General features: G+C 35.5%; 1 protein-coding gene across 2 annotated transcripts; it reads left to right on the forward strand.

The window, feature by feature from the left end:
• Positions 1 to 6,465: 6,465 nt before the first annotated feature.
• On the forward strand, positions 6,466 to 25,663 carry LRRC8B (leucine rich repeat containing 8 VRAC subunit B). 2 transcript variants are annotated; one of them, XM_049772201.1, is made up of 5 exons: positions 6,466 to 6,519; positions 6,899 to 6,972; positions 12,413 to 12,514; positions 15,151 to 17,315; positions 24,048 to 25,663. In XM_049772201.1, the coding sequence occupies exons 4-5, from the start codon at positions 15,177 to 15,179 to the stop codon at positions 24,318 to 24,320; spliced, it is 2,412 nt and encodes an 803-aa protein (XP_049628158.1). In that variant the 5' UTR covers positions 6,466 to 6,519; positions 6,899 to 6,972; positions 12,413 to 12,514; positions 15,151 to 15,176; the 3' UTR covers positions 24,321 to 25,663. The 2 variants fall into 2 exon arrangements, with proteins under 2 accessions (XP_049628158.1, XP_049628159.1); XM_049772202.1 differs by lacking the exon at positions 6,899 to 6,972 and having other exon boundaries at positions 6,497 to 6,519.
• Positions 25,664 to 26,617: the final 954 nt, after the last annotated feature.

The raw sequence follows: 26,617 nt of genomic DNA on the forward strand, positions 1-26,617 counted from the left end.
CATAGTTATCTAGATGTGTTAACTTGTATACGTGGCCATTTACCTAATGTGTAATTTTTGCCAAATTAGTAAAATCATATCATGTCTCCATCCCAGTCCTTTTAATATTAAGGTAACAACAAAATTAATACTAAATATCTATTTAAGTAATTTATGAATATGAACAAAGATGGACAAAACAAACTTGTGATAGCTTGAAATATTTTTACGATTTTTATCTTTTCCAATACATTTTTCTTACTTCATATTTATTTACATAATCGACTTACATTCATTTTAAAGCAGACAGAACTTTTTTTTTTTATCATGTTAAGTGCGTATAGTTCTGTGGTGTTAAAATCATTTGCAGTATTTTGCAACTGTGGGTCATAAATCTTCAAGCATGATCTTTTATTGGTAATAATGTCATTCTGACTTGCCTGCAACATGCAACTTGATTGGAAAAAAGCATTGCATCAAAAAGTTTTCACTCTTGAAAGGTTCATCCTTTAAAATATTTTGATTGGCTGTGTGTATTATTTTGGCTTTGCAATAATTTATCTTTCCAATGGGTGCATGTCAAATAACAGAGGTAATCACATTAATATTTCACAAGGCTTTCTAGTATCTGAAGTTATAATATATCATAAAATTTGGCATAAAATCATTCAGTAATAAATTTCCTAACATTCAGTCTGGTTTTTCCCCCATAGGATAATCCTTTAAAATCAACTGTCCAATAGTTCATTTTAGGTAAGGATACTACTCATTTAAATTATCATCTTAAGTGCTGACTTTGTACATGCTATTGTGATGAGCATTTGATTTATAGTTAACTGATTTAATGATTTATTAACAATGTCATCTGTAAAATACTAATTCTGCAGAGGAAAAATAATTCTTAGGCCATTCATCTAAGACCAAGCATGTAGGCTGTAAATAACAGTCATAACTCAATTTGATCTTAGCCAATTTGCTCTACTCTCCCAAGGCCTCAAATATTCATAAGAGCTTTAGGATAAGAATAATCTTACTGGAGCTGGGAGACAATACAAGTGGTGGATAAATGACAAGCACATTTGAGGCTCTGAATTTAATTCCTAGGACCACATATCTAAAACTGTCCTCAGTACCACTGAGATTAGCCCTAATTTAAAAAAATATAATAGCCTAAATATTAAAAAATGTAACACATTGAAATATGTTAGTCCTACTAAGTAATTCAATATGAAAGCTATATTTTAGTGACATGGTATTAATTTATTTTAGTCACATTTTAACAGGAAGGCCAAGAAGAAAACCACACAAGACATCATTTAAGTGCAAATTAAACTTTTGTTGCTCTTCTTGTCATTATACTGGTGGAAAAATATTTCTCTGTAGAGGTTGTGCCAGCAGTATCTACCCTTGCTCTAGCTATCTTACTATGTCCATCTTAATTACTTAATAGGGGTAGACAGGAGGGAAGAAATATTTGTTGATTCTGTTTCACTAGCTGAAATAGAGAATAATAAGCTAGAAAAGTATGCAGAGCTTATTTTCAGACACACTCTGCTTCTTAAAGGATAGAGGGTATTTTTTTAAAATAGAAATGAGATGCCATATTCTATAAAACATCTTTTTATATAGTTCAGCAGAGAGGCGGTAGCACAGATGTCTCTTAGTCAGAGGTGGTATAAATTCTGGGTTTATTTTATGAGGTTGAACAATTTTCTCTGACTTTCAGCTTTCTCATTTTTAGAATAAGTACACAGTTGATGGTAACCTTCCCTTCTCCACCTTTTGCCTCCTTTTCCCATTTATTGATAATGACTGAGGATTTCTTATGTTTTCAGTTCTTTTCTGCTTATAACTGTTCTAAGAGCTCTAAATGAGAGACAAGAGGGCATCTAACCAGCTATTTGTGTTGCTGTATTATAAAAGTTTAATTGTTAAAGAATCATGAGGTATGAGGCTACTTCTTATTTGGGGGGGGTTCATAGGTAACATTAATAATCTTTTATATTTATTTGATACTTGAACATTAAGCCTTTGTATTTTTTAAATCCACTGATTTACATAACAACAATTTGGTTCTTTTTATCAAGTTGAAATGGTCTGATAGATGCTGTATGATAGCATTCTTTATCATAACTATAAGAAAGTGTTGTTTAATAAAGTGAAATCATTCAAGAACATGCAATACTGTTAAGTTTATTATAGTTCATGGGATTGCATATTTCAATACCTGTAGAGGAATAAATGTATGGCAGCCTCTGGAGTGATGAGAAACTGCATTGCTTTCCTAGAGCCCATAATATTTGAAAAGGTGGGAAAACAACAGGCAGGTACAAAGTATCACCATATCCTTGTATTGTGATAATGTGATGGTTTCACTGGTCTCAGCTTTATTTATGGATTATACTGTTAACATGTACAAACAATTAGTAAGAAGTCATATCTGGGTAAGATATTACAATCATTTAGGAACACAGTGGCATTTATTTAGCACTTTATTCCTGATTCAAAATGGCTCACTGTCATTATGATGTATCCAGTCTTGCTGAATTTGACAGTAAGTCATCATTCAAATTTGTGAGATGTCATACTTGGTGCATATGTTGGCAAGTAGGAATTTTTTTCCTCTTTCTTTCTGAAGGGTAAAGTCTTAACCTCTGCCTTTGAATCTCTGTACCTGTCATAGATTGATGGAAATGTTTGAAGCTCTGTACGCATTACTTTGCCTTTTCATTCTTCCACCTGAACCTGTGTGTGTGTACATTAGTTGTGTTCACAAAGATTTCAGAAAGACATCCCTCTTCTTCCAATATCTGTGATTACTCTCTATATGGAAAATTTTGATCTTCTACTACTTTTTTTAATAATTACTCACTGTATATTATAAATTTGTGGTAGAGAAGAGGGCAAGACTGAGACATAGGAACAATTGAAGTAGGCTAATGATTTGCTCTTCTGGTTAGAATAATGATTTGGAGCTAGTTCAGATAGCTATTATTTCAATATTTGTTCATAACATTTTTAAGAAGAGAAGCCAAGTGCTGTATGAAAAGGAAAATAGTAGCCAAAGATCCCTAGAAGTTTCCCTGTCTGCCAATTCCCAGAATGTCAACTGACCAGAAGAAAAAGAGCTGCCTACTTGTCTTGTCTTCCAACCATATTCTATATTCTTCCTGAAAAAGAAAATTCTGGTACTATTTTTACTTAAGCATGTTATGTTTCCAAAGATTTTGCTTAAACTACTTTGGTGAATAAATACTTAGAAGTTAACATAATAGTCATACTCTTAATCTTGCTCTAAAAAGACACAGTGAGGATCCGGGGGGATTAGATAAGTAAAGTGTTATTCTAGAATCAAGTAATACATAATATAGCATAAAATGAGAAAACTATTAGTAAAGTGTTCTAGGAACACAGATGGAAGAAGTTAATTCAGCCTGTGAGATCAGAATGATTCGTGAAAGTAATTTATAGAAGTGATTCCAGGGTGGAAATGAAATGTCACTTTTAAGTACATCTGAAATATACTTTAGTTTATCATAGCTTCGGTCTTAAACATGTTGTTATTAAATAGGAATTTGCACAAAGCAGGAAGGAATAAGTAAGCTATTATGGTGGTTCTTGCCATATCTTACCTACAAAATAAAATTAAATGACTTTGTAGAGATTCTTGACTTTTTAATCTTAAAAATTAGGATTGATATCACTAAAAGGCAAATTTACCCAAATAAAAACAATTTGTTATATCCCAGTTTTTTAATGGTGATTATTTTGTTCACCTACAAAGAATTTTTTTGTCTCACTAAACCATTTCTACTAACCAGAAGGAAGAGTCTCTAGACAACTCAGTGGCCAAAGTAACAACCTTGAGGCATTGTATTTTTCTGTTAGAAAGTTGACTATTCTACCAGGAATAAAAAAAAAAAAAAAAAAAAAAAAAAAAAGAGTTGACTATTCCTAAATTCATTGTGACCTACTATTCCTTCCTTCCTTCCTTCCTTCCTTCCTCCCTCCCTCCCTCCTCCCTCCCTCCCTCCCTCCCTTCCTTCCTTCCTTCCTTCCTTCCTTCCTTCCTTCCTTCCTTCCTTCCTTCCTTCCTTCCTTCCTTCCTTCCTTCCTTTCCTTTCTTTCTCCCCCTCTTTGGAATTTTTTCTGATGCAATTCTTCTTTAGGTAAAAGGACATACATATTCAGAGTATTCTTTAATCTCCAAATCTTTCAAATACACTATTTTGGTTAGGATGGAATTTTTACAGAAAATGCGCATCTTGTGCCCAATCACAAAGGAGAGAATATGCTATTAGAGAGGATAGGTAATGTCAGTTTTTAACATTTATTAGCATAGCAAACCTGGAGCCCACGAATGCCAGCCTCCTGGCTCTGCAGCTGGGTCTGTCATAATTATGGTGACAATCTGAGTCCTGATTTTATCCTGCCTAATAGGGACTATTTTTTTTATTTAAGAAGAGTTGTGATATTGTTATTTTTAAAGGTCATCCTGCAGCTCCTTTTTAGTTTGCTGCTGAAGTGTGGGAAGAAAGGTCAAAACTTATTATCATTTTTCAGATTAGTTTTAAGGAATTGGTTTCAGCCTAGATAAACTAGATTTTATGGTTTTAATTTTGTTTGACAATAATGGCTTCACTCTATCATGAAAAGTTATAAAACAGCTTTCAGTAATACTGCATTTATATTTTCTCAGCAAAATATTCCTCTGGTCATGGTAACTAAAAGAGAAACTAGTTACTGATGCATATTGGAAAACATTCAACCCAACTCAAATAAATGCAGAATAAAGCAACAATAAAATAAATTTTTCATGCACAGAATTCACTTTTGGGGGGATTATCTTGGGGCACATCTGGTGGTACTCAAGGGCTACTCCCAGTGTTCGGGGATCATTCCAAGTAGTGGCAGGCCCTAAACAAGGCATGTCAGGCATGCACTCATTCTACTGTGCTCTCTTCAGCCCAATAAAGATTTTAGTGATTAGTATTGCATCTGTGTAGGTGCTGCTCATATATTATTTATAGGAAAGTCTAACCTTAGCTAATAATTTGATGTTATTTATCAACAAGCTTATGACATGCTCTTTTTGACCCATTATTCTCACTTTTGAAAGTTTGTTGAAGGAAGGAAATCATATAAAGTTCAGAAATACTTATAGCAGACAATATGGATTCTGGGTCGGAGAGATAGAATTGGGTAAGGTGTTCACTTGACTTGCATGTGGTTCCATCCCTAGCATCACATAGCACCATCAGGAATGATCCCTAAGCATAAAGCCAGAAGTAAGCTGGAACACCACCAGGTATAGCTCCAAAACAAAATCAAACAGAAGTCCGGCATTCAATAGGGAACTTGTTTTGTAAGGTGGAATGTATTTTATGGGTGAACTATTGTACTTTCATCAAATTATTTTTGTTAGTACTGAAACCTTCAAAATGATATGTAAAGAACATATGACAAGCAATGAGGCCAAAGAAAGCAATCTCAGTATTATTGAATTTTATAGTGGTATGATTATTTCAAATTAACAGAGAAGGGCAAAGGGGCACAATAGGTAAGGTAACTTGCCTTGCATGTAGCTGACCTGTACATGTACATGACAACATATAGTCCTAAATATAACAGGAGTGAGCCCTAAGCACCATCAAGTGTGTCCCCGGTTTCCCTGCAGGTGAGTCAATAAAAAAGGAATGAAAGAAATAAAAACATGAATGAATCTTAGATTCTTTTTTCCTTCCCATTTCTCTGTTTTCTTCAAGAAATATATTTTAATGAGTTTTCTATCTTCTGAATGTATAAAGTGAGTGATTCCTCGAATGTAGTACTTGTTTCATTCTTCAATAGGAGCCAGAAAGCCAGAAAGAAAGCTTAAAAGGCTTTCTACATATATGTGTATGCTATATGTACATTAGAATCCTGAGTTTGATCCCCTTCACTGCACAGTTTTCCAAGAATAGCACAAAGAGTAACTCCTGAGCACTGCTGATTGTGACTCAAAAACAAATTGATGTTTGGGGTTGCAGAGTATGCCATACCACTCAAGGTTTTTCTCTAAAACTCATTTCTTCTGACAGAATCATTTTGTGTGGTGTTAGTGGTGGCAGCTGACTGAAGTTCTGAGTCACTGACACCCAGGGTTGGGCTAAATATCTTAGGTGTGGCCCCCAAGCTGCAGAGTACTGCTGATAATATCCCCGCCTCTGTGTCCCCACCCCAAAAAGTAATATTATTTATGCCTCACAACTTATGCCTTGTAAATCACTTTTAATGATGAAATGAAACATGTACATCATGACAGGGAGTTTCTCTCATTGGGTATGAGATGACATCTTCTATGTACCATCAGGAGGTCATCTCTTATTAAAAAAATTATTTTAACCTATCATTTGATGTTGAAAATTTAAGAATTACATTAGTGAATAAACTGTTTTGCAGTCCTGTAACATATCAAGTATAACACTATGTTTATTATTTCTCTTTAGGAATTTGTCAAATAGGAACGGATTGCACCTTCAGTTGAACAATATTCACTGGGTAAGATCATCATTCTGAATTATGAATATATGATAAAGATAATTGCTGTTGTATTGATAGCAGAAAGCAAATAAATACGGAATATTCAGTATGTGAAAAGTGATTACTATTCTTTCAGAAGTTCTTTGAACATTCTTGTTAACTTTTTATAGCTGAGAGTAAACAGAAAATGGAATCCATATACATTTTGGTAAAATGTATTCTTACTGTTCTTTGTTGGTTTTGAGTATCAGAAATATCTCTGCATGTGTTTATGAATTTTTATTTATGAATGTTTATGAATGTTATTTGTAGCATTCAAGAAAATATATGAAAATTCTGTGAAATATTTTAACTCCATGACCTCTGTTTCTCTGTCTGTGTTTTTCTGATTTTTAAGGTGGAATTTTTAATGCGTAGAATCAGTTTGCCATGTTTCCATAAGTAAAAGATGGATATGCTCCCATAGAATAGGTAAGTCAGACATCAACTATATTCTCACTGGTTAAGAATGTTGAACCCTATATGACTAAAGGTCAATAATGAAAATTATGTAGCTGGAAAAAAAAACCACAACTGTATTATGAATAACCTTGTCAACCATGATGTTTAAATAAATTAATTTTTAAACATAAAAAAGAAACTCCAAACTATATGCTCTTACTTTCTGCAATCATCATTCATCTTTTATAATTGTAAAATATTAATTTTAAACTTACATGTTGCAAAACATTTGGCTTTGACTTCACAAATGATTAATTTTATAGTAAGTTTGACAGCATGACTTTAGTACTGTGAATATAGCATATGTCTTAAAGTGTGTCAACCAGCTCTGAACATACAGTAAACAGGAAACTGAGGTGAGAACAATGGGTTTGTCCCCTACTGTATTGTGACTATCCTTTTATAAAGATCCTCTGACTTGTCTCTAAATTTTCTGTTGAAATTTTCTGTTGATTCACTGAACTTTTATGTCACTAATTATGACCTTTAATGTTTTTTATTGACTTGGGGCCATACCCAGCAGTATTCAAGGCTTACTAATGGCTCTGTGCTCAGGGATCACTCCTAGCATGGCTACATATGGACCATCCATATGTGGTTCAGTGTTGACTGCATGCAGTTAAAGTACCTTAACTCCTTACTATCATTTGATCCCTAAAAATAAATTTTTAAAAGCTAATAGTAGATTAACTATTACTCCACATATGACAGTCTGGTAACTTTTCCTCTACATTCTTACTACTTAATGTCCAAATCCCCTATCTTGATGCAAGCCCTCTGTCACTCATAAACTTTCCTCAGATTCCTGGCCTTCCAGCTAAATGCCCTCTGTTTTGATCCTCTAACATCTTTAGGCTCTTGCTACTTCTGGCATGTATGACCTTCTCTAGTTAGATCTCCACTTATTGGCAGTTAATTTTTCTAAAGAGAACCTTGCCTGATTTCCCTATCTAAAGTAGTTTTGTAGTGAACATACCATTTCTGATTTTAGTTTTTGGTACTTGTTTGTCTCTTTTCCTTAGCAACACAGTAAGGTACATGGAAGCAGGAATCTTTCACATCAGTGATATACTAATATTTGAATTTGTCTAAGAACTTAGTAGGCATTCTAAATATTTGTTGCATAAACTGCTTAAAATCCAGTCCAATCTTTGAAAAATGCTATTGTTCCATTAATACCAAACTACTATTTGGGTATTTTGTTAGTAGATAAACAAATGGAATGCTTTTATAGTTAATTATTTTCCTACTTATTTGGTACTGTAGTGACAACAAGACATGGTGGTGTTAACTTTGTAATAGGAAGATTTTCATAATTGTAGATCTCATCAAAAGCAAAAATAAGGTTCTTCTTGACTTCATGTGCCTTTGTGGAACTTGTCCCCATAAATGAGTGCATGTAAATGTTGGCTTTGGAAAAAGGGTTTAGATGAGTGATGTGCACCCATTAAAATATAAAAAATTATAAAAAATTAAAAATATATTTATAGTTTATGGCAGAAGTGTTTTAGCTGTTGCTTCTGACTCCATGTTCCCAAACCCTATTTTAATTTACTAAAAGGCTTTTGTAGTTTGTTTCAGGGTCACACACATCAAAGCTCAGGGCTCACTCCTGGCATGTGTAGTACCGGGGTTTGAAATCAGGTTGACTTATGCAAAGCTAACAATCTGCTTGATTTACTATCTCTCCCCACTAGGCTGGTTATTAATAGATTAGTTTTCAAAGTCAGTACTGTTAGCCTCCCAGTTCTTCCCATATTATGAAACCTGGCATTTTGCTTCATGTTCTGCTTCTGTGACACAGAAGAGTAGGATGGTTGTAGTGAAGTCAGGAAAGCATCTTTATAAACAATATGGTAAAAAAAAAAAAGTATGAGTTTGCCTTCTTAAAAATAAATATCTTGGGTCCGGAGAAATAGTATGGAGGTAAGGTGTTTGCCTTTCTTGCAGACGGTCATTGGTTCGAATCCCGGCATCCCATATGGTTCCCTAAGCCTGCTAGGAGTGATTTCTGAGCATAGAGCCAGGAGTAGCCCCTGAGCGCTGCCAGGTGTGACCCATAAACCAAAAATAAATAAATAAATAAATATCTTAGGCCAGAGCAATTGGCGCAAACTGTTGGGTGTTTGCCTTGCACATGGCAGACCTAGGATGGACCATGGTTTGATCCCCCTGGCGTCCTATATGGTCCCCCAAACCAGGAACGATTTCTGAGTGCATAGCCAGGAGTAACCCCTGAGCGTCACTGGGTATGACCCAAAAACTTAAAAAAAAAACTTATGTTTTATGTTTTCCAGATATTCATTTTTATCCAATTTGAGATTGCATTCTATTTTCTTATTCTAAGAATTAGGTAGCCTATATGTAACTATGGCTTCAATTTTATTTTTTTTTTAAATCTATTTCAAATAATTTGGTAGCTTACTAAAAGCATCAGATAATTAAGGTGTTTTTTAAGAAGATAGTAACCCTATAAATTATTACCCTATATAATTATAAATACTTATAAATTAAATACATGATATATTCCATAACTATTAAAATCAAGGAAAGTGAAGTAATGTTCTTTAACACTTAGAACAATTCAAATTTAAGTAAGATTTCTGGAATTGTTCCTGTGATTTTAACTATGATCAGATTTTTTAACTGTGATCATATTTTGTAACTTTCTTTTGGGGTTTAAAAAGTTAGGGTAATTTTCCTAATATTTAGAATAATTTTTATGATTGTTTCATGGACCCATTACTACACTGCAGCTTTGAGTAAGAAGCTGTAGGCCGGGACTTGGGCATTTCTGTTGTGCTTTCTCTGTATTTTTTTTTCTGTTATTTCAGTTATTTCTTTCTCTATTATTTTTCTGGTGTCAGAGTGCTTTCTTGAAGCTCTTTGATTTCTATAGTATAAAAAACACTTTCTTTTTTCCTCACTGATCCTGCTTTTCTATCCTCTTTTATTCTTCCTTCTCTGATTGTTTTTCCTCATTCGGTATATTGTCAAAGAGGGAAATATTCTGTGCTCTATCCTTTCTCAACATTAGTCATTTCTATAGTTCTGACTACTATGTACATGCTGATGACTTCCCATGGGGATTAATGTCGGCTGCAAATACTTTGATTTTTCTCATCAAGACAGAGGGAGTCCTACCCTGTTTCGCTTTCTTCTAAACCTAGTCAGAACCAGTGGACTTTTTGAGGTCTGGCCTTAGAGAAATTTGTAGGTTCTGCTTTACAATGCATACAAAGTTCCTTAATGGAATTAATCCACCTTTCTGTGAGGAAGCTTAAACAGCCACTGAAGGAATAGAAGGGCCCCAGATTTTTAGCTTAGAAACAGAGCTTCAGGCCAGGACCCAGCCCAAGTACCAGTTCTGTGATTAAAGCAGTTTGAATCTCCCACCTATCCCCATATTACAGCACAAACCATATTGAACACAAAGCCTGTCTCATTATCTCAGAAAATCACGAAATCAAAGCATTCTACTTTCAGAGAGGCGTGCAAGCACCAAACTATTGTGAGATCATTAGCAACCATAGTAACCGTGTGCACAACTAACTCTGGTTATTTCCCAGCAAAAGGGAATGGGAGAGAGAAAAATGAAAAAACTAATTAATAAGAGGTACTGGCTCATTGTTTCCCAGAGAGCAAATATGAAGTGAGGATTTAATTTTCAGTTAAAGATGTTTTTCCCCCATAAAACTTCTTGATGAGAAGTAATACTAGATATTTTGAAGGTATATAAAGTAATTTTTAATCACATTTTCAGTAACAGTAGTGTAGAAAAACTTTATTTTGAATTGTTTTTGCTATATCCCTGCCTGGGGTCAAAAACAGGATTCTTTGAAGTGGCATCCAGTTCTTAGCTTATAATGATCTAAATACCATCTGATCATCATTTGTTTATTTTTTCACTGGTTATTTTGGAAATGCTTTCAAAGTTAAGTTAGGATGAGTGGGAAGAGAAGATACCCAACTAGAAAGTTGTTATTCCAATCTTAGAACCTTTGGGGTGAGATAGCCAAATGAATTCATGTGCTTTGGACAGCTTTTATGATTTTTAATGAAGTTTAAAAGCTAAAAGAATGAGATTAGGGCTGTAAAAATTCTTTACTCCCAACATTATTTTTTTAACTTTGAATTTGTGTATTAGAAATAGAACTCTAATTTAGATTGAATCCTTATTGTTTGCAAAAAATGTCTGGGAAAAATTTCCTAGACACACAAACTAATATTAAATTGTGCAATAACAAAGGACTGCTATGCACTAATTCTAGTTAAATGCTCTATTAGAATAATTGACAACAGTTATAATAACACTTGAGACTTTCATGCATCAATCTTAAATCCAAATGTTATATATTATTGAGTTGAAAGTATCCACTTAGAAATGTTTAAATTAGAACGTATTTTGTTTTTCCAAAGAATATTGAGCTTAGTTACAGTGTAGATATTGGGGGAGGGTGATTTATTATCTTAGTCTATTTAGATTGCAATCACATACAAAAATAGACTAGGCAACTGAATAGGTATTTATCTTTCATAGTTTTGAAAGCTGAGTTCAAGATTAAGTATCAGCTATCATATAGTATCTGATACTTCTCTCTTCCTAGTTCCTTGCTGAGAGGAAGCTTGAGAAAGTAGGGCCCCAGTTTTTAACTTAAACCAAGCTTTAGGCCAACACCCTGAGAATTCATAAGAATTACCAGATGAATCCCTGAGCATCTTAAACACTCCTTGGAAGTAACCCCACACAAAGCCCTGCAGAAAAGAAAGGGCACAGAGAAATTTTCTTTCGCTAGATATGTCACTTTAAATTAGGGAGAAAACATTATAGTTTGACAGACCATCTGATGAATACAAACAAGTGAAACTGTGTATGAGGCCTAAATGACAAAAATGAGCATGTGTAAACTGCTTGGGAAAATCTCATGTTAATGTAGTTGTTCTAGATAAAGCATAAAAAATATATCTGGGACCGGAGTAATAGCACAGTGGTAGGGCATTTGCCTTGCATGCAGCTGACCCCAGGACCCACCCGGTTCAATCCCCAGCTCCCATATGGTCCCCTGAGCAAGCCAGGAGCGATATCTGAGTGCAGAGCCAGGAGTAATCCTTGAGCAGAGCAGGGTGTGGCCCAATCCCCCCACAAAATATGTCTGAGTTTGTTTAAATGCTTTCTTATAATTTAAGGAGACCCAAGGGATTAGCATTGATCAGATAGGTGAATCTGTGGATAGCTTTGTCTTCCAGATAAAATGTCTTCCAGTATGAAAACTGATCTATAAAAATCTATTTTCTATGTCAAATCTTTATGGAAAGGATCTCTAGAGACAGTATCTTTTTTTACTTCCATTTGAATGATTTCCAGATTTCTCTGCTTTCTCAATTCCCATATCTCTCTGCTTTCTCATAGAATGAAGACAAACACAGAGATGGTGTGTCTGAGAAATTTCAAAAGGTGCAGGCCTCCTGATTGAAGCACAATAAAGTTATTAGATTCTTTTTTTTATTTATAGTAAGTAAAGTATATTCTTTTGATCAGTTTTCATTAAATGTTCTGTAAATGTTCACTTTGTCAAATAACAATGTCATGAATATGAGTGCGAATGCAATCTTGATTGTTAGCTGGCAGAACCTTTACAAATGACCTGACTCATTCTTTTAATCTATTACAAAATAATTTTTTTGCATTAGGATTAATGGATGAGTATTTTTTAAAATCTGGCAAGGGAAAGGAGCTAAATTGTTTCACAGGATTGGAATTTCTTTGGATGATCCACTACAAATTGAATAAAAATGTGACTTTTTAAAACATTTATACATTTTGTTCTACTTATGGAGAAAAATTTCTTTCATTGGATAGTCACACTAGAATGTGTAAAGATCAGTTAATAGTTTATCCTAGTCATATTTTATTGCCATTTATGATCATCAGCTACCTATGTTATCTGTAGAAAAAATATTTGTATGCAAGTAGCTTCTGATTATATTTATGACCATTTTGTGTTTTATGCACAACTGGGCTTTAGTTTCAGTTGTGATTTCACCAGACAGGCATAACAGAACTGTTGCTACTTGAGTTCCTCTATTAATATGATCATAGACTAGAATTAGAGCTATATTTAGCATAATGTATTTAGCATAAAAATAACATCTAACTATATTTAGCATGATAACAATCACACAATTAGCTGACAGTATGCATCCTTGTCAACTAAGACCCTGGTATTTTCTACATAGTCATCCACTGGCCTTTTTCTGCTATCAGTACCATGTTTATTATATTTTGAATATAAATTTAAATCCTGGACTATCTGCTTATCTGCTATAATCCTCTTGCTTTTTTTTTTATCTTACTTTGACACAATTATGGTTAACTGTTGTGGGAAGAGACAGATGCAAGGAGCAGAGTTAGAAATAGACCCACTGAACCAGAGTAAATGAGGAAAACATGGGGAGTTATATAATCAGCCATCAGTCCTAAAGTTGAATAATATGGTACATAATATGGCATGAGGCCCAAAGAAGATGCAGGATACGTGGTGCTATAGTCCTGCAAAATCCTTAAAAACTAAGGATTCTGGGGAGCCCTTCTCTGTGGAAGAGCATAAAAAGGATAAGTTTTGGGTAAGAGGGTCAGGAATATGTTGGCAGAAAAGAGAAAAATAACAGATGAAAAAGAAAAAGAAAAGATGCTTATTGATAGCCTATCATCACTCCTGTAATGAGATTATGGAGCCCAGGTAAGGTATCAATTCCTAGAAGAAGGACTAATCAGCAGGAAAAAGGACTTTCTTGGGGATGTTACTAGTTTTAGAGTAACTAAAGAGAAAATCAGACCCTAAAGATAAGACTTTAGAGATATAGATTACAGTAAAGTTAACCATGCTAGTCTGATTCTTTTTTTATCACACCAGATATGCTATTTTAGATATTTCATTTTATTTCTTTTATTCTTTTTTTTCTTTTTGTCTTGTTTTGTATCATTTTTGTGGCTAGTCTGGATTACTGATTAGCAATTTATAGTCAATTAAATTATAGAAGGCTAAACTTTACATACATTTTTATATTTAAAGACTACTGAATCCCTTCAATTTGAAAATACCAACTCTACCTTGTTTGTCTGAAGGAAGAATAGTTTAATAATAAGACATGTCATTAATTACTTTTTATATTATTGCTATTATGGTTTACTCTTTTGCCATCAAAACACTAAACATGGGAGTTCTGGTAGTTAAATATTTTGGGTTTTTCTTCTGTATTCTCTTAAATTGGACATGACCTTAATTTACAAAGCAAGAATTCGTTGGTAATGGAATTAATGCATTAAATCAGTTTTTTTAAATGTAGAATTGGTAGACTCTTCTCATCTTAAGATTAATTTTATATAAAGTAATTTCTTACTCTATAAAGATTCTTTTAGTGATTCAAACACACAAGTACAGTAGAAATCTATGTTGCCTCTTTCAAGCTGTAGGTTCAATTTCCAGTACTACCAAAAAAATTAAAATAACAAAAACAAACACAGTTCTTAAGATCAAAAAAGATGCTTCAGCTGTGACAAAAGTATTATTTAAACAGTTTGGAAGGTATAAATGGTGACTATTAGAAATTAGTAGTGTTAGAATAAGTTTTCCTGAGACAAAAGAGTGCAGCAGGCAAGATGTTTGTTTTACACACCACTGACATTTTTATTCCCAGCACCACTTATGGTCATACTAGGCATGGCCCAAAAAAACATAAAACAAGAAAACCTGAATAAGTCTTCCCAAATTTGATTAAAGAAAATTCTACTTATTTTTAACAGCTTACTGTGTAGTTGAGCTGCTGGAGAAAATATAAAGTTTGTTTCACACCATTCCCCAAATAGCCCCATAAATCCAATCTGGCTGTCACCAAATGCTCTCTCATCTGTCATGTCAGAGTTCACAGCTGGGATAGCTTAAAGGTTTAAAGGAAACCAGAACATTTGTATTTCCTGTGATCAGCCTCTACCTCCCATCTTTTTGCCCCTGAGCTGTGTTTTGCTTGGATGTCTGTGTAGTTGAGATTTTGAATTAATTGATGATTTCTTTTTATTGATTGGAAATTGGTATTCAGTGCTTAATTGGACGCTTGCTTTATGATTTTTCTTTCTTTTCTCTCTTCCAGTTCCTGTACACCTTCAAGGGGAAGTCATGATTACACTAACAGAGCTAAAATGTTTAGCAGATGCCCAGTTATCTTATCACATCCTCAAGCCATGGTGGGACGTCTTCTGGTATTACATTACCCTCATCATGCTGCTGGTGGCTGTGCTGGCTGGCGCGCTCCAGCTCACACAGAGCAGGGTTCTCTGCTGTCTCCCGTGTAAAGTGGAATTCGACAATCACTGTGCCGTGCCTTGGGACATCCTGAAAGCCAGCCTGAATGCTTCTTCTGATCCTGAGATGACGCTTCCACTGCCTCTCAGAATCCAGAATGACCTCCACCGACAGCAGTACTCCTATATCGATGCCGTCTGTTACGAGAAGCAACTCCACTGGTTTGCCAAGTTTTTCCCCTATCTGGTGCTCCTGCACACACTCATCTTTGCAGCATGCAGCAACTTTTGGCTTCACTATCCCAGCACAAGTTCCAGACTGGAGCATTTTGTGACCATCCTACACAAGTGCTTTGATTCTCCCTGGACCACGCGTGCCCTGTCGGAAACGGTGGCCGAGCAATCAGTGAGGTGCCTGACTCTCTCCAAATCCAAAGTGTTGCTTTCAGCCTCCGGATGTTCCGCGGAGGTCGATTCCAGCAAGCAGTCCCTGCCTTACCCACAGCCTGGCATGGAGTCAGGTGGCATCGAAAGTTCAAATTCCAGTGTCCTGGACAAGAAAGAGGGGGAGCAGGCCAAAGCCATCTTTGAAAAAGTCAAAAGGTTCCGCCTGCACGTGGAGCAGAAGGACATCATTTACAGAGTGTATCTGAAGCAGATCATTGTCAAAGTCATTTTGTTTGTCCTAATCATAACTTACGTTCCGTATTTTCTAACCTACATCACTCTTGAAATAGACTGTTCCGTGGATGTACAGGCTTTCACAGGATATAAGCGCTACCAGTGTGTCTACTCATTGGCCGAAATCTTTAAGGTCCTGGCTTCTTTTTATGTCATTTTAGTTATACTTTATGGTCTCACCTCCTCCTACAGCCTGTGGTGGATGTTGAGGAGTTCTCTGAAGCAATATTCCTTTGAGGCACTAAGAGAAAAAAGCAACTACAGCGACATCCCCGACGTGAAGAACGACTTTGCCTTCATCCTCCATCTAGCTGATCAGTATGATCCGCTCTACTCCAAACGCTTCTCCATATTCCTGTCAGAGGTCAGTGAGAACAAACTCAAACAGATCAACCTCAATAATGAGTGGACAGTGGAAAAACTGAAGAGTAAGCTTGTCAAAAATGCCCAGGACAAGGTGGAATTGCATCTTTTCATGCTAAATGGTCTTCCAGACAATGTCTTCGAACTCACAGAGATTGAAGTGCTCAGCTTGGAGCTGATCCCTGAGGTGAAGCTACCCTCCTCAGTTTCGCAGCTGTCCAACCTCAGGGAGCTGCACGTATACCATTCCTCTTTGGTTGTAGATCATCCTGCGCTTGCTTTTCTGGAGGAGAATTTAAGAATCCTCCGCCTGAAATTTACTGAAATGGGGAAAATTCCACGCTGGGTGTTTCACCTTAGGAATCTCAAAGAACTCTATCTGTCAGGCTGTGTGCTCCCTGAGCAAGTGAATACCTTACAGTTAGAGGGTTTTCAGGACTTAAAGAACCTGAGGACCCTCTACCTAAAGAGCAGCCTGTCCCGGATTCCACAGGTTGTTACCGACCTTCTCCCTTCTCTGCAGAAACTCTCCCTCGATAATGAGGGAAGCAAACTGGTTGTATTAAACAACTTGAAAAAGATGGTCAATCTGAAAAGCCTCGAGCTGATCAGCTGCGACCTGGAACGCATTCCACACTCCATTTTCAGCTTGAACAACTTGCATGAGTTAGACCTCAAAGAAAATAATCTTAAAACTGTGGAAGAGATCATTAGCTTTCAGCATCTCCAGAATCTTTCCTGCTTGAAGCTGTGGCACAATAACATTGCTTATATTCCCGCCCAGATTGGGGCATTATCTAATCTAGAGCAGCTTTCCTTGGACCATAACAATATTGAGAATCTGCCCTTGCAGCTTTTTCTATGCACCAAACTACACTATTTGGATCTGAGCTATAACCACCTGACCTTCATTCCAGAAGAAATCCAGTATCTGAGTAATTTGCAGTACTTTGCTGTGACCAACAACAATGTAAGTAAATCTATTCCTTATTCGGCTAGTCTTTTGAAAAAACATCTGCTATCACAAGTATGAAATATAGGTAAAGAAAACGAATCATGGGGCCAGAGAGATAGCAGAGCGGTAGGGCATTTGACTTGCAAGCGGCCAACCTAGGACTGAAGGTGATTCGAATCCTGGCATCCCATTTGGTCCCATGCCTACCAGGAGTGATTTCTTAGTACAGAACCAGGAGTAACCCCTGAGTGCCGCTGGGTGTTGCCCCAAAACAAACAACAACAACAACAAAACAAATCATAAGAAAGCACTCCTCGAACCTGAGCTGACTCTGGAAACATTACCTACACTGAGATTTGGGGTTTGATTTCATTTATAAGTTGTCCTGGGGATTTTATGGGGAAAAAATTTAAGCATTTAACACAGTTCCCTGTAAGTAGACAGTTGCTCAACATTTGTTCTCTTTACTCCATTTTCTTTTTTTTTTTTCTGGTTTTTGGACAACACCCATCGGTGTTCAGGGGTTACTCCTGGCTCTGTATCTCACTCCTCTCCTGGCAGGTTCAGGGGACCATATGGGATGCCAAGGATTGAACCTGGATTCATTCTGGGTTGGTTGCATGCAAGGCAAATGCCCTACCTCTGTGCTATCACTCTGGTTCTCTATTTTCTATCTTTTAAAACAAATTTACAGCTAGCATATTTTAACTGATTAAGTCAAGAACATTTTATTTTGGAAAGAAATATTTTATAAGTTTTGTAAAACTTTCCAAATTTGGGACCAGAGTGGTGGTGTAAGTGGCAGGGCATTTGCCTTGCACATGCTAACCTAGAATGGACCGCTAACTTAGGATGGACTTCAGTTCGATTCCCGGCATCCCATTTGGTACCCAAGCCAATAGCAATTTCTGAGCACATAGCCAGTAGTAACCCCTGAGCATCACCGGGTGTGACCCAAAAACAAAAACAAAAAAAAATGCTGGGATCATGAGTGTGTGTGTGAGGGGGAGAGACAAGAGAGAGACAGAGAGGGAAATATGCAGTAAGAAAGACTTGAAATATACATGTGTCCTTAGACAATTCAGACTTAATGGTCTGGTTCTATAATTCAATAGTAGGGCTTCTTAGAAGTTTTTTTCCCCAGCAGTCATGCTATTTTAAAATAAACTGTTCTTTGCAACAACAAAGCCAAGATATGAAAAACATTGCTGAAACCAGATAAAAAATGAAGACAAAGTAAATGAGTATATTTAAAAGGGAAATAATCATATTAGCCTAAAGATTAAGAGAAGAATGGTAGTGTTCATATAAGAAAAATGGAAGGTGGCATGGGGTAGGAGGACTCTCAGAAGTCTGACAAGAGATGAAAGTAGCTGAAAATGAAACCTTTTAATTCTACCACACCCCACCAAGACTGTATTCTCTCTTAAACTTTTTATATTGTTCTTGTTTCATCCTAAATATAGCTGTGAGCATGGTATTGTATAAACATATTTATCACTATACATTATTTTGGATAGTCATGGACTATTGAAAAAATGAAAAAGAAACAACTGGGTTGTCAGAGACAAATTCATGCTAATTTTTAGAACTGAGTCTTTATTCATATAAAAAACAAGGTCCATTCTATATCTTTAGAACTTAAGGGATTATTAAGATTAATAGTAATAACAGTTCTTAATAGTTGATCTAAATTAGCAGTATGTATCAAAGTTAAATACAGTGCTTGGGAAATGCAAATTTAGAGTTAATGATTTAGGAGGTCTGATTTAGGACCTGAGCTTACAGTTCTAAAAGGCCCAGGTGTGGAGTGCTTGGTGCTAATTTAGTAACCATACTTTCAAAACTCAAGTCTAGAAGTTTGCCATTAATTCATTTAATTACTCAACTCATTTAGAGTAATATAGTGTTTTTATTTCCATTGTTAAATATATAATGAAAGTATATCATTTTGAAATAATTTTATGCCAGTCCATGAAATTTTACATAACTTACTACATGAATTTTTAAAGTTATTTCTTATTAAATTTTTAGCTGTCAAAATGATTTAAATGTATCATTAGATCCATAATATTTTTCTAATTTAATATAAAACCTGTGGGACTATTGGTACTTTGAATATCAAGTCTACTGGCTTCTTGGTTATGTTTGAGAGACTAAGTCTGAGTACATCTTACCTTTTTTTGTGTGTGTGGGGGGGGGGGGTGTTAGAAGTTTTATTTGTAAGGCAGTACTCCTTGCAGGAACAGGCACAACCCTAAATTAGGCCTCTTTCAAGGTAGAAGCAGGGCCCCCATGAAAGAGGCCTGAGCTTGGGTTTGGGCTTTAGAGAGGGCACATTCTGGGATAGGCCTAGCTGGGAACACTCAGAAGTCCAGGGGGTTGCTGGTGACCACGCCATCCTCCTCTACCAAGGCCTTGGAGATGCTTTTGAAGTTTCGCAAGAGCTCCTGTTGCTGGGGTTTGACTGCGCTGCAGCCATGTTCTCCCGGATCCTGGCTGCCACCTCAATACACCAGCTGTCACAGAGCATTTTCTTCATCACTCAGTGATCTTGAGGTCCCGGAAAGAATCATCACCATGGCATAGAGGTCGATGGCACTGTCTGCCAGACGCTGCAGCAGAAACTGCTCATTGACAATCCCTTTTTTTGTGTTTTATTTGTGTGTGTGTGTGTGTGTGTGTGTGTGTGTGTGTGTATGTGTGTATGTGTGTGTGTGTTTTAAGAGAGGAAACTTGATGGTAGCACATGAGGAGACCTATACAAAAGGCTCTTCTGACTAAAGGAAAGTGTCATCTTGGCTGGGTTGTGTCAGAAGTAATAACCAGTTTTGAATGGGTGAGGGACACTCCTCAGAACTGTGAAGATAATTATTTAAATGGGATTTAAAGAAACCAAAACTCACACAGAAGATAGTAATCAAAGAAACAAAAGTTCTCCTCTGATATCAGTTCAATCTATTAATGAAGCAGTATTAGGAGAAGAGAAAGGTCTATAATATTGGTCTTAAAATATTTTAAAATAAAAAAATATTAAAAAAATATATATATGTATATATAAGACTTTTTATAGGTAGCCATGTGATTTAGGACAAGCAGGAGATCATTTTCATATTTTCCAAAAACTATTTCCAAAGATTAGATGAGCATTTCAAAAAGAAAAATTTATTTTTCTCATTTATACAACTGATTATCATGTACTCAGTGAGAGACTAAAGGAAATCACCAATTCATGTTTTATATAAAATTTTAATTTCAGATTCCTTTTCTTTTTTTTTTTTTTTGGTTTTTTTTGGGGGGGCCACCCCCTTTTGAATGCTCAGGGGTTACTCCTGGCTAAGTGCTCAGAAATCGCCCCTGGCTTGGAGGGACCATATGGGACACTGGGGGATCGAACCACCATCCTTCCTTGGCTAGCGCTTGCAAGGCAGACACCTTACCTCTAGCGCCACCTCACCAGCCCCCAGATTCCTTTTAATATTAGGACGTCACCTATTCTCCGAGGTAGACCAAAACATTTATAGAAAGTAGAAAATAAATTTGGGTACATAGTTATATCTATACATATAAATATTTAGATATATACTAAAATATGAACTGATTTTGTCTGTGTGAAATGGAGGTCGGCAATTTACCCATGAAGTTTAAAAGACACGTAAGAGACTTAGGTAGTGTATCAGATTCACAGATGAGATTCTAAATACAAGCATTGGGATTAAGTAGAAAAGACATTTATTGCAAAGCTCCTGTGTATTTTATAACAACAAAGATGTCAGAATCAGACTTGAAAAGCAATCAGGTACAAATAATGACCTTAATCAAAGCACAAAAGCAAAATAGTGAAGATAGCATAAAAATACTGGAGACAGTGCTGCCCCAAAACTTGCTGCCACTCTTATGTTTTTGCCTTTTCCTTTCCCCAAATATTCTTTATTTCTGTGCCTTTATGACACTGATCCCAGCTCAAAGTCCAAATCTGATTGGCAGAGTTTGTGATTGCCCACAATCTAGCTGCAAAGAGACTGTGTGGAATTACTGGTTCTTCTGATAGGAAGTGGTTTTGGGTAGACTCAGATTCCCACCAGAAGTTTTACTAACCTAAGAGAGAACATTCCATAGACATCAAAGATGCTGAGGAGTCCCCCATATGCAAAAGAAGACACTACTAGAGTAGTTTCTTTCTCAGGATGGTGACAGGTGTTATTACCAGAACAAAAACCTTAGACTTATTTTTAATTATTTTCTTAATGTAGGATTTCTCAGAACTTTTAATATATAAATATACTTTGTCCTTTTCCAAGAGGGGAGAGACAGTATGCATTTACCAAATGTGCTTCAACAAGGTATTTTTCATTTAACTTTTATAAAAATTATTGAAAATACTCTGAGAACATTGGGTTAGAGAAAAGATAAAGAGTTTTTGTTTGTTTGTTTGTTTTAAGAAAAAAAAAGTATGCAGAAAAGATTGGAACAGTTGGATCCTAGTCTAACAAGAGATAAGTACATTTAACAAGGTGGGTTGGAATGCCCGAAGGAGTGCCTTAAATTTTCTCAGTCGAGGGAGGTGGGAAAAAAATTTTTTTTTCTCAGTCAAGGCCATGTTTGATTCATCGGACAGTGTCTGAATTGAGACTTGAATTATAGCGTGTTCACAAGAAATTATGATTATAGCATTATAAGTTTGAAGAAGCTAAGCAGAACCCTAAAGAACATAAGAAGGTTTAATCAGTTTTACTCTACTTGAACTCTCATTCTAAAGAGTTAAGAAAACTAACAATGGTAAAAGACAAAGATTCATTCATATAAAACAAGAGACAAAGACTGATGTATCTGAAAGGAATCCTCTAAGAGCCATTTAATCCAGAGGTCAGCAAACTGCAGTATAAGAGCCAAATCTGCCCACAGTCTGAGCTAAAACTTGTTTTTAAGTTTTTATACAGCCCTAAGCTAGAAAGTGTTTTTAAAAGAATTTTAATAGTTGGAGTAGAATCAAAAGGGCCATTATTTCATAACATATGCAAATTTTATTAAATTCACATTGCAGTATCTATGGATAAATGCCATTGTTCTCATTAGCATTATAAAATATTGCATATAAATATTATATTTTGAATTTTATTAATTAAAAACTTGTGTGCTATATTTTGTTAATATTTTCTATCTTGTCTCTTGACCTACAAAGCCTAAAGTAAGTATTTCCTGTCAGATACTTTAGAGAAAAGCTTTTTTTTTAATCTTTGATCTGACCTGCCACTTTCATTTTCCTCACAATGAAACTGAAATTCAATTTTATGAGGTCTGGTACTACCTAGTAATGGAGCTGGGAAGAGCCCAAGAGATAAGTTTTATTCAGTGCTTCTGTTCAAATGCATCAGTTTAAACATTTGCCATAGGAAAGCAGAAGTATGAGGGAATGGGTGCAAAAAAAGAAAAAACAAAAGTACTTTGTCCCATACCAAACTGAAACTGCATTTTAATGTAAATGAAGATGAAGGTAATGGAGAATAGGAAATGAGAAAGAATTTAATTGCTTCATTCAAATCCTAAAAATCATTTCAATTTATCTAATTTCTATATTTGTGTATTTGATGCATTTCTTTTATTCAGAAAGTTCTAGGGAGAGAAGGATAATATGGAAATGTCTTTGGAATATTATTTATATAGCAGTGCTTGTTTTTGTTTGCCGCATCACTATTTAGAAATGGAAATATTCAGCTTTGTTTCTGGCAGTAATTGAGTTTTATGGATATAGTTAGCATGTCCTGAGGTAGCACTGTATTGTTGGCCAGAAAAAAAAGGAGGGGATCTGGCATTGAGGACCCTGAAGTATAGGAGTTCAGAATTTTGGGAGCAGTGGGAAAATTAATTAATGGCAGAAATAGGTATGGACGATAACCATCCTTCCTTTGATGTTCTGGGAGTCCCAGTCCATTTTTCTAAAAATATTTTATTGCCTTCACAAGTGAATTGTTTTCAGCTGCATTGTAATAATACTTAGACAAAGCTGAGCATCTGTTTTCAGGATGGTTTTGAAGATGTCAAGCCTTCCATTACAGTGAACTCTTTAGGATGACTTGAGAGGAGCTTATTGTTGACCTCAGAATCAAGAATAATTGTGAGGGGAATAGTGGAAGAGTACAATGGGTAGGATGCTTGCCTGGCATACAACTGACTCAGATTTTATCTTTGCCATCCCATATGCTTTCTCATGCAATGCCAGGAGTAATTCCTGAGCACCACCAAATGTGGCACAACACTCCTCCAAAAAAAAATTGATTCTCTTGAGTTATTAATTTTGGGGGGCTTGAGGGAGTTGGGCCATACCTGTCTTTGTGTTTAGTGGTTCTTCTTGGTGGTGCTCAGGGTACCTTATATGATCCTAGAGATCAAACCAGAGTCATCCACATGCAAAATTTCAGCCTAAGTTACTGGATTTTATCCTCCGAACAATAGGTACACAACTTGTTAGGCATTGAGAATTGCTTGAAATTTAAGACTATATTTTTTTAGCTACCTGTATACAGTAAGGGGTTAGAAGCTCCTGATAAGCTCAATCCTGACTCCTTGTTAAGATGATCTTATTTTTCCTGTGTTTTCTATCTACTTCAACATTTCCATCATTGCATACATATCCCAGTAAATCATCCAAAATGACTTTGTGAAAAAAGGTAAATACAAAATATAAATGTTTTATATCATAGAGCATCACAAACCCGTTTTACTAGCTTTTTTTTTTTTTCATTTCAGATTGAGATGCTTCCTGATGGGCTGTTTCAGTGCAAAAAACTGCAATGTTTACTTTTGGGGAAAAATAGCCTGATGAGTTTGTCTCCTCATGTGGGTGAACTGTCCAACCTTACTCATCTGGAGCTCATTGGTAATTACCTGGAAACACTTCCTCCTGAACTGGAAGGATGTCAGTCCCTAAAGCGGAGCTGTCTGATTGTCGAGGAAAGTTTGCTCGCTACTCTTCCCCTCCCTGTAACAGAACGTCTGCAGACTTGCTTAGACAAATGCTGACCTAAAGGGAAAATGATCTTTCAAAGTAATCCCCAGGGCTTTAAGTAATGAAAATTTCCCAAGCAAGGAAGATAAACTGGATACTAATTATTACTACAACGAATGTGTTATAAAAGCATCAATGACTAGCCCTAAATTAAGCAGGTAAAAAGTGTTAACGCTGAACTAACTGAAGTCTTGTGAATTATTGCTCTTTAATTTATTGAGATGTAAGAAGTTCACTTTGAGGTTGGAAGGGAGGGAATCATGAAATTATGGAATCTCTTGCTTAGGTTTTTACTTCCTCTCCTAGGCCCCTTAATTGTACGACTGTTTTAAAGACTTTCTGTTTTGATATCAATCACCATGGCCATAAATTCATCAATGTACATTTTCTTTCTGTAACTGCACCACTGTATTTGATTTATGTTCTTAAGCATTTTTAGGCAGGGTGCATTGTGATTGGCAGAATTCTTGGCTTCATTTTTACTTGGTTCCCCTGTTTTCTTGAGTTTTCCTTGATCTAGTTTCTTTTGATACCAATGAGAAAGTGCCTGTCTTTGGAATAGAACAGCAACAGGCTACTTAGGGCATGTCACTCCAGTGGAATCCTGAAAGTGAATGAGGTCTCTAAAACATCATCTTGTGTGTCATCAGTCTTTTTTTTTATTTGCTAATAAGTTTTATATTAAATAGAAAATATAAAAATATTTTATTGCATATTGAGTCCAAAAATCTATAATAATTTTTATAAGGTACAACAAATTCATTTAAGAATTTACTATTCATACTTGGTTTGGCTGCATATGATACTTATACTTGTATACATTATGCTCCAGAATGTTTTTGTACTCTGTATCTAATTACGTTAAAATGATAAAAGACTTGTGTTTCCTGCTTTCAACTACTTGGGGGCTTTTCCTTGCCCTTACTCCTTTTCTGGTTACTGTACGACTACAATATTTCATTATTTCAAAAAACTGATTGCAGAGAAAAGAACAGATTGGAATTTGTAGCATTTATTGTCATGGTTCGTAGCAACTAAGCAAGAATTAAAGCAAAATGCTTTCATCTATCTGCATGATCTCTAGATATGATTCTAAGGTTTAACACCGCTTCTATTCAGTGTTTTCTCAAAGCTCACAATGAAGTAGATCCACTCAGCTGAAATTCATCTCATGCCTTTTTCTAGCTTTACCGGAATACATTTTCATTTTCCCCTTTTATTTTATAAAGAGCTTTGTGTTTGGCCCTTTTATTATGCATATTGTAAAATGAGTAAAAACAGCTCTTGTGGGGGAAATGTACATATTAATGTGTTTTTCCTCTGATGGGTCTCACATTTGGGATATGATGATGGTGTTGGTGTATTCTAATAAACTGTTCAGAGGCTAACTGAAAACCATGGACAAGTAAAGAGAACTACCAAAAAAATTGTCATATATAGTATATTTTTTCCTTGCTTTGTTAGTTTCAGAATGATAAAAATGAGTTTTTAAATGATGGCAAATGCTGTTTCCCTCAAGCCCTTGGGTTGAAGCATAAAAAAGATTGCTCGTGTCAAGTGAAATTTGAGTAATATGAGCTGTAAACAAAATGAAACACCAAAAACTGCCTAGCACATTATTGTTGATACTGAATGGGAAGAAATAGTGTGAACATGTAACTATTACCAAAACTTGCCTTTTGTCAGAACACTCAAGTTCTCAGGGACCCAAGTATAACTGAGGAAATGTACTTCTAGGACTTCAGAAAATATTCTGACTATGTCTAGGGTTTTTTTTTATTATTATTTTCATTTTTAATGTAACTTAATGGTTAGTTTCATGTTTCACAATAGAGCTTTTTGTGTGAATTATTTCCAAAAGAATGAATGCACTACATCAAATAGCATTTAAATGTTTTGAATTATAATTAGCCATAATTCATACCAAAAAATTCCTACCTTCTTCCAAAAGGAGAGTTTTCAAGACAATTTTCAGATTTGCTATCATCTTTTCCCCTTACCTACAAGCATCATTGGTTAAATCTTTATTAAATACTAATTTCTGAAAGCACTTTACTATCAGAATAGACAACTAATATTATAAACTGCTTTCCAAACACTAAGGTAATCTTACTGGTGCAAAAAGTTGTTCTCAGTGTCAGAGCTTTAGATGTCTTTACTCTATCATTATGCACATGCCAGTATTTCGATTAGTATTTCGTGCTGTTAGTACAGTACAGTAAAGTAAGTACAGTAAACTTTGAGAGCGTCTTCACATGGGAAATATGTCAATGCCACCTTTATGGCATTATTTTTACAAATCTTCAGTGTG

The sequence above is a fragment of the Suncus etruscus genome, chromosome 4 (assembly GCF_024139225.1).
Source record: "Suncus etruscus isolate mSunEtr1 chromosome 4, mSunEtr1.pri.cur, whole genome shotgun sequence".
In the NCBI taxonomy this organism is placed as follows: Eukaryota; Metazoa; Chordata; class Mammalia; order Eulipotyphla; family Soricidae; genus Suncus; species Suncus etruscus.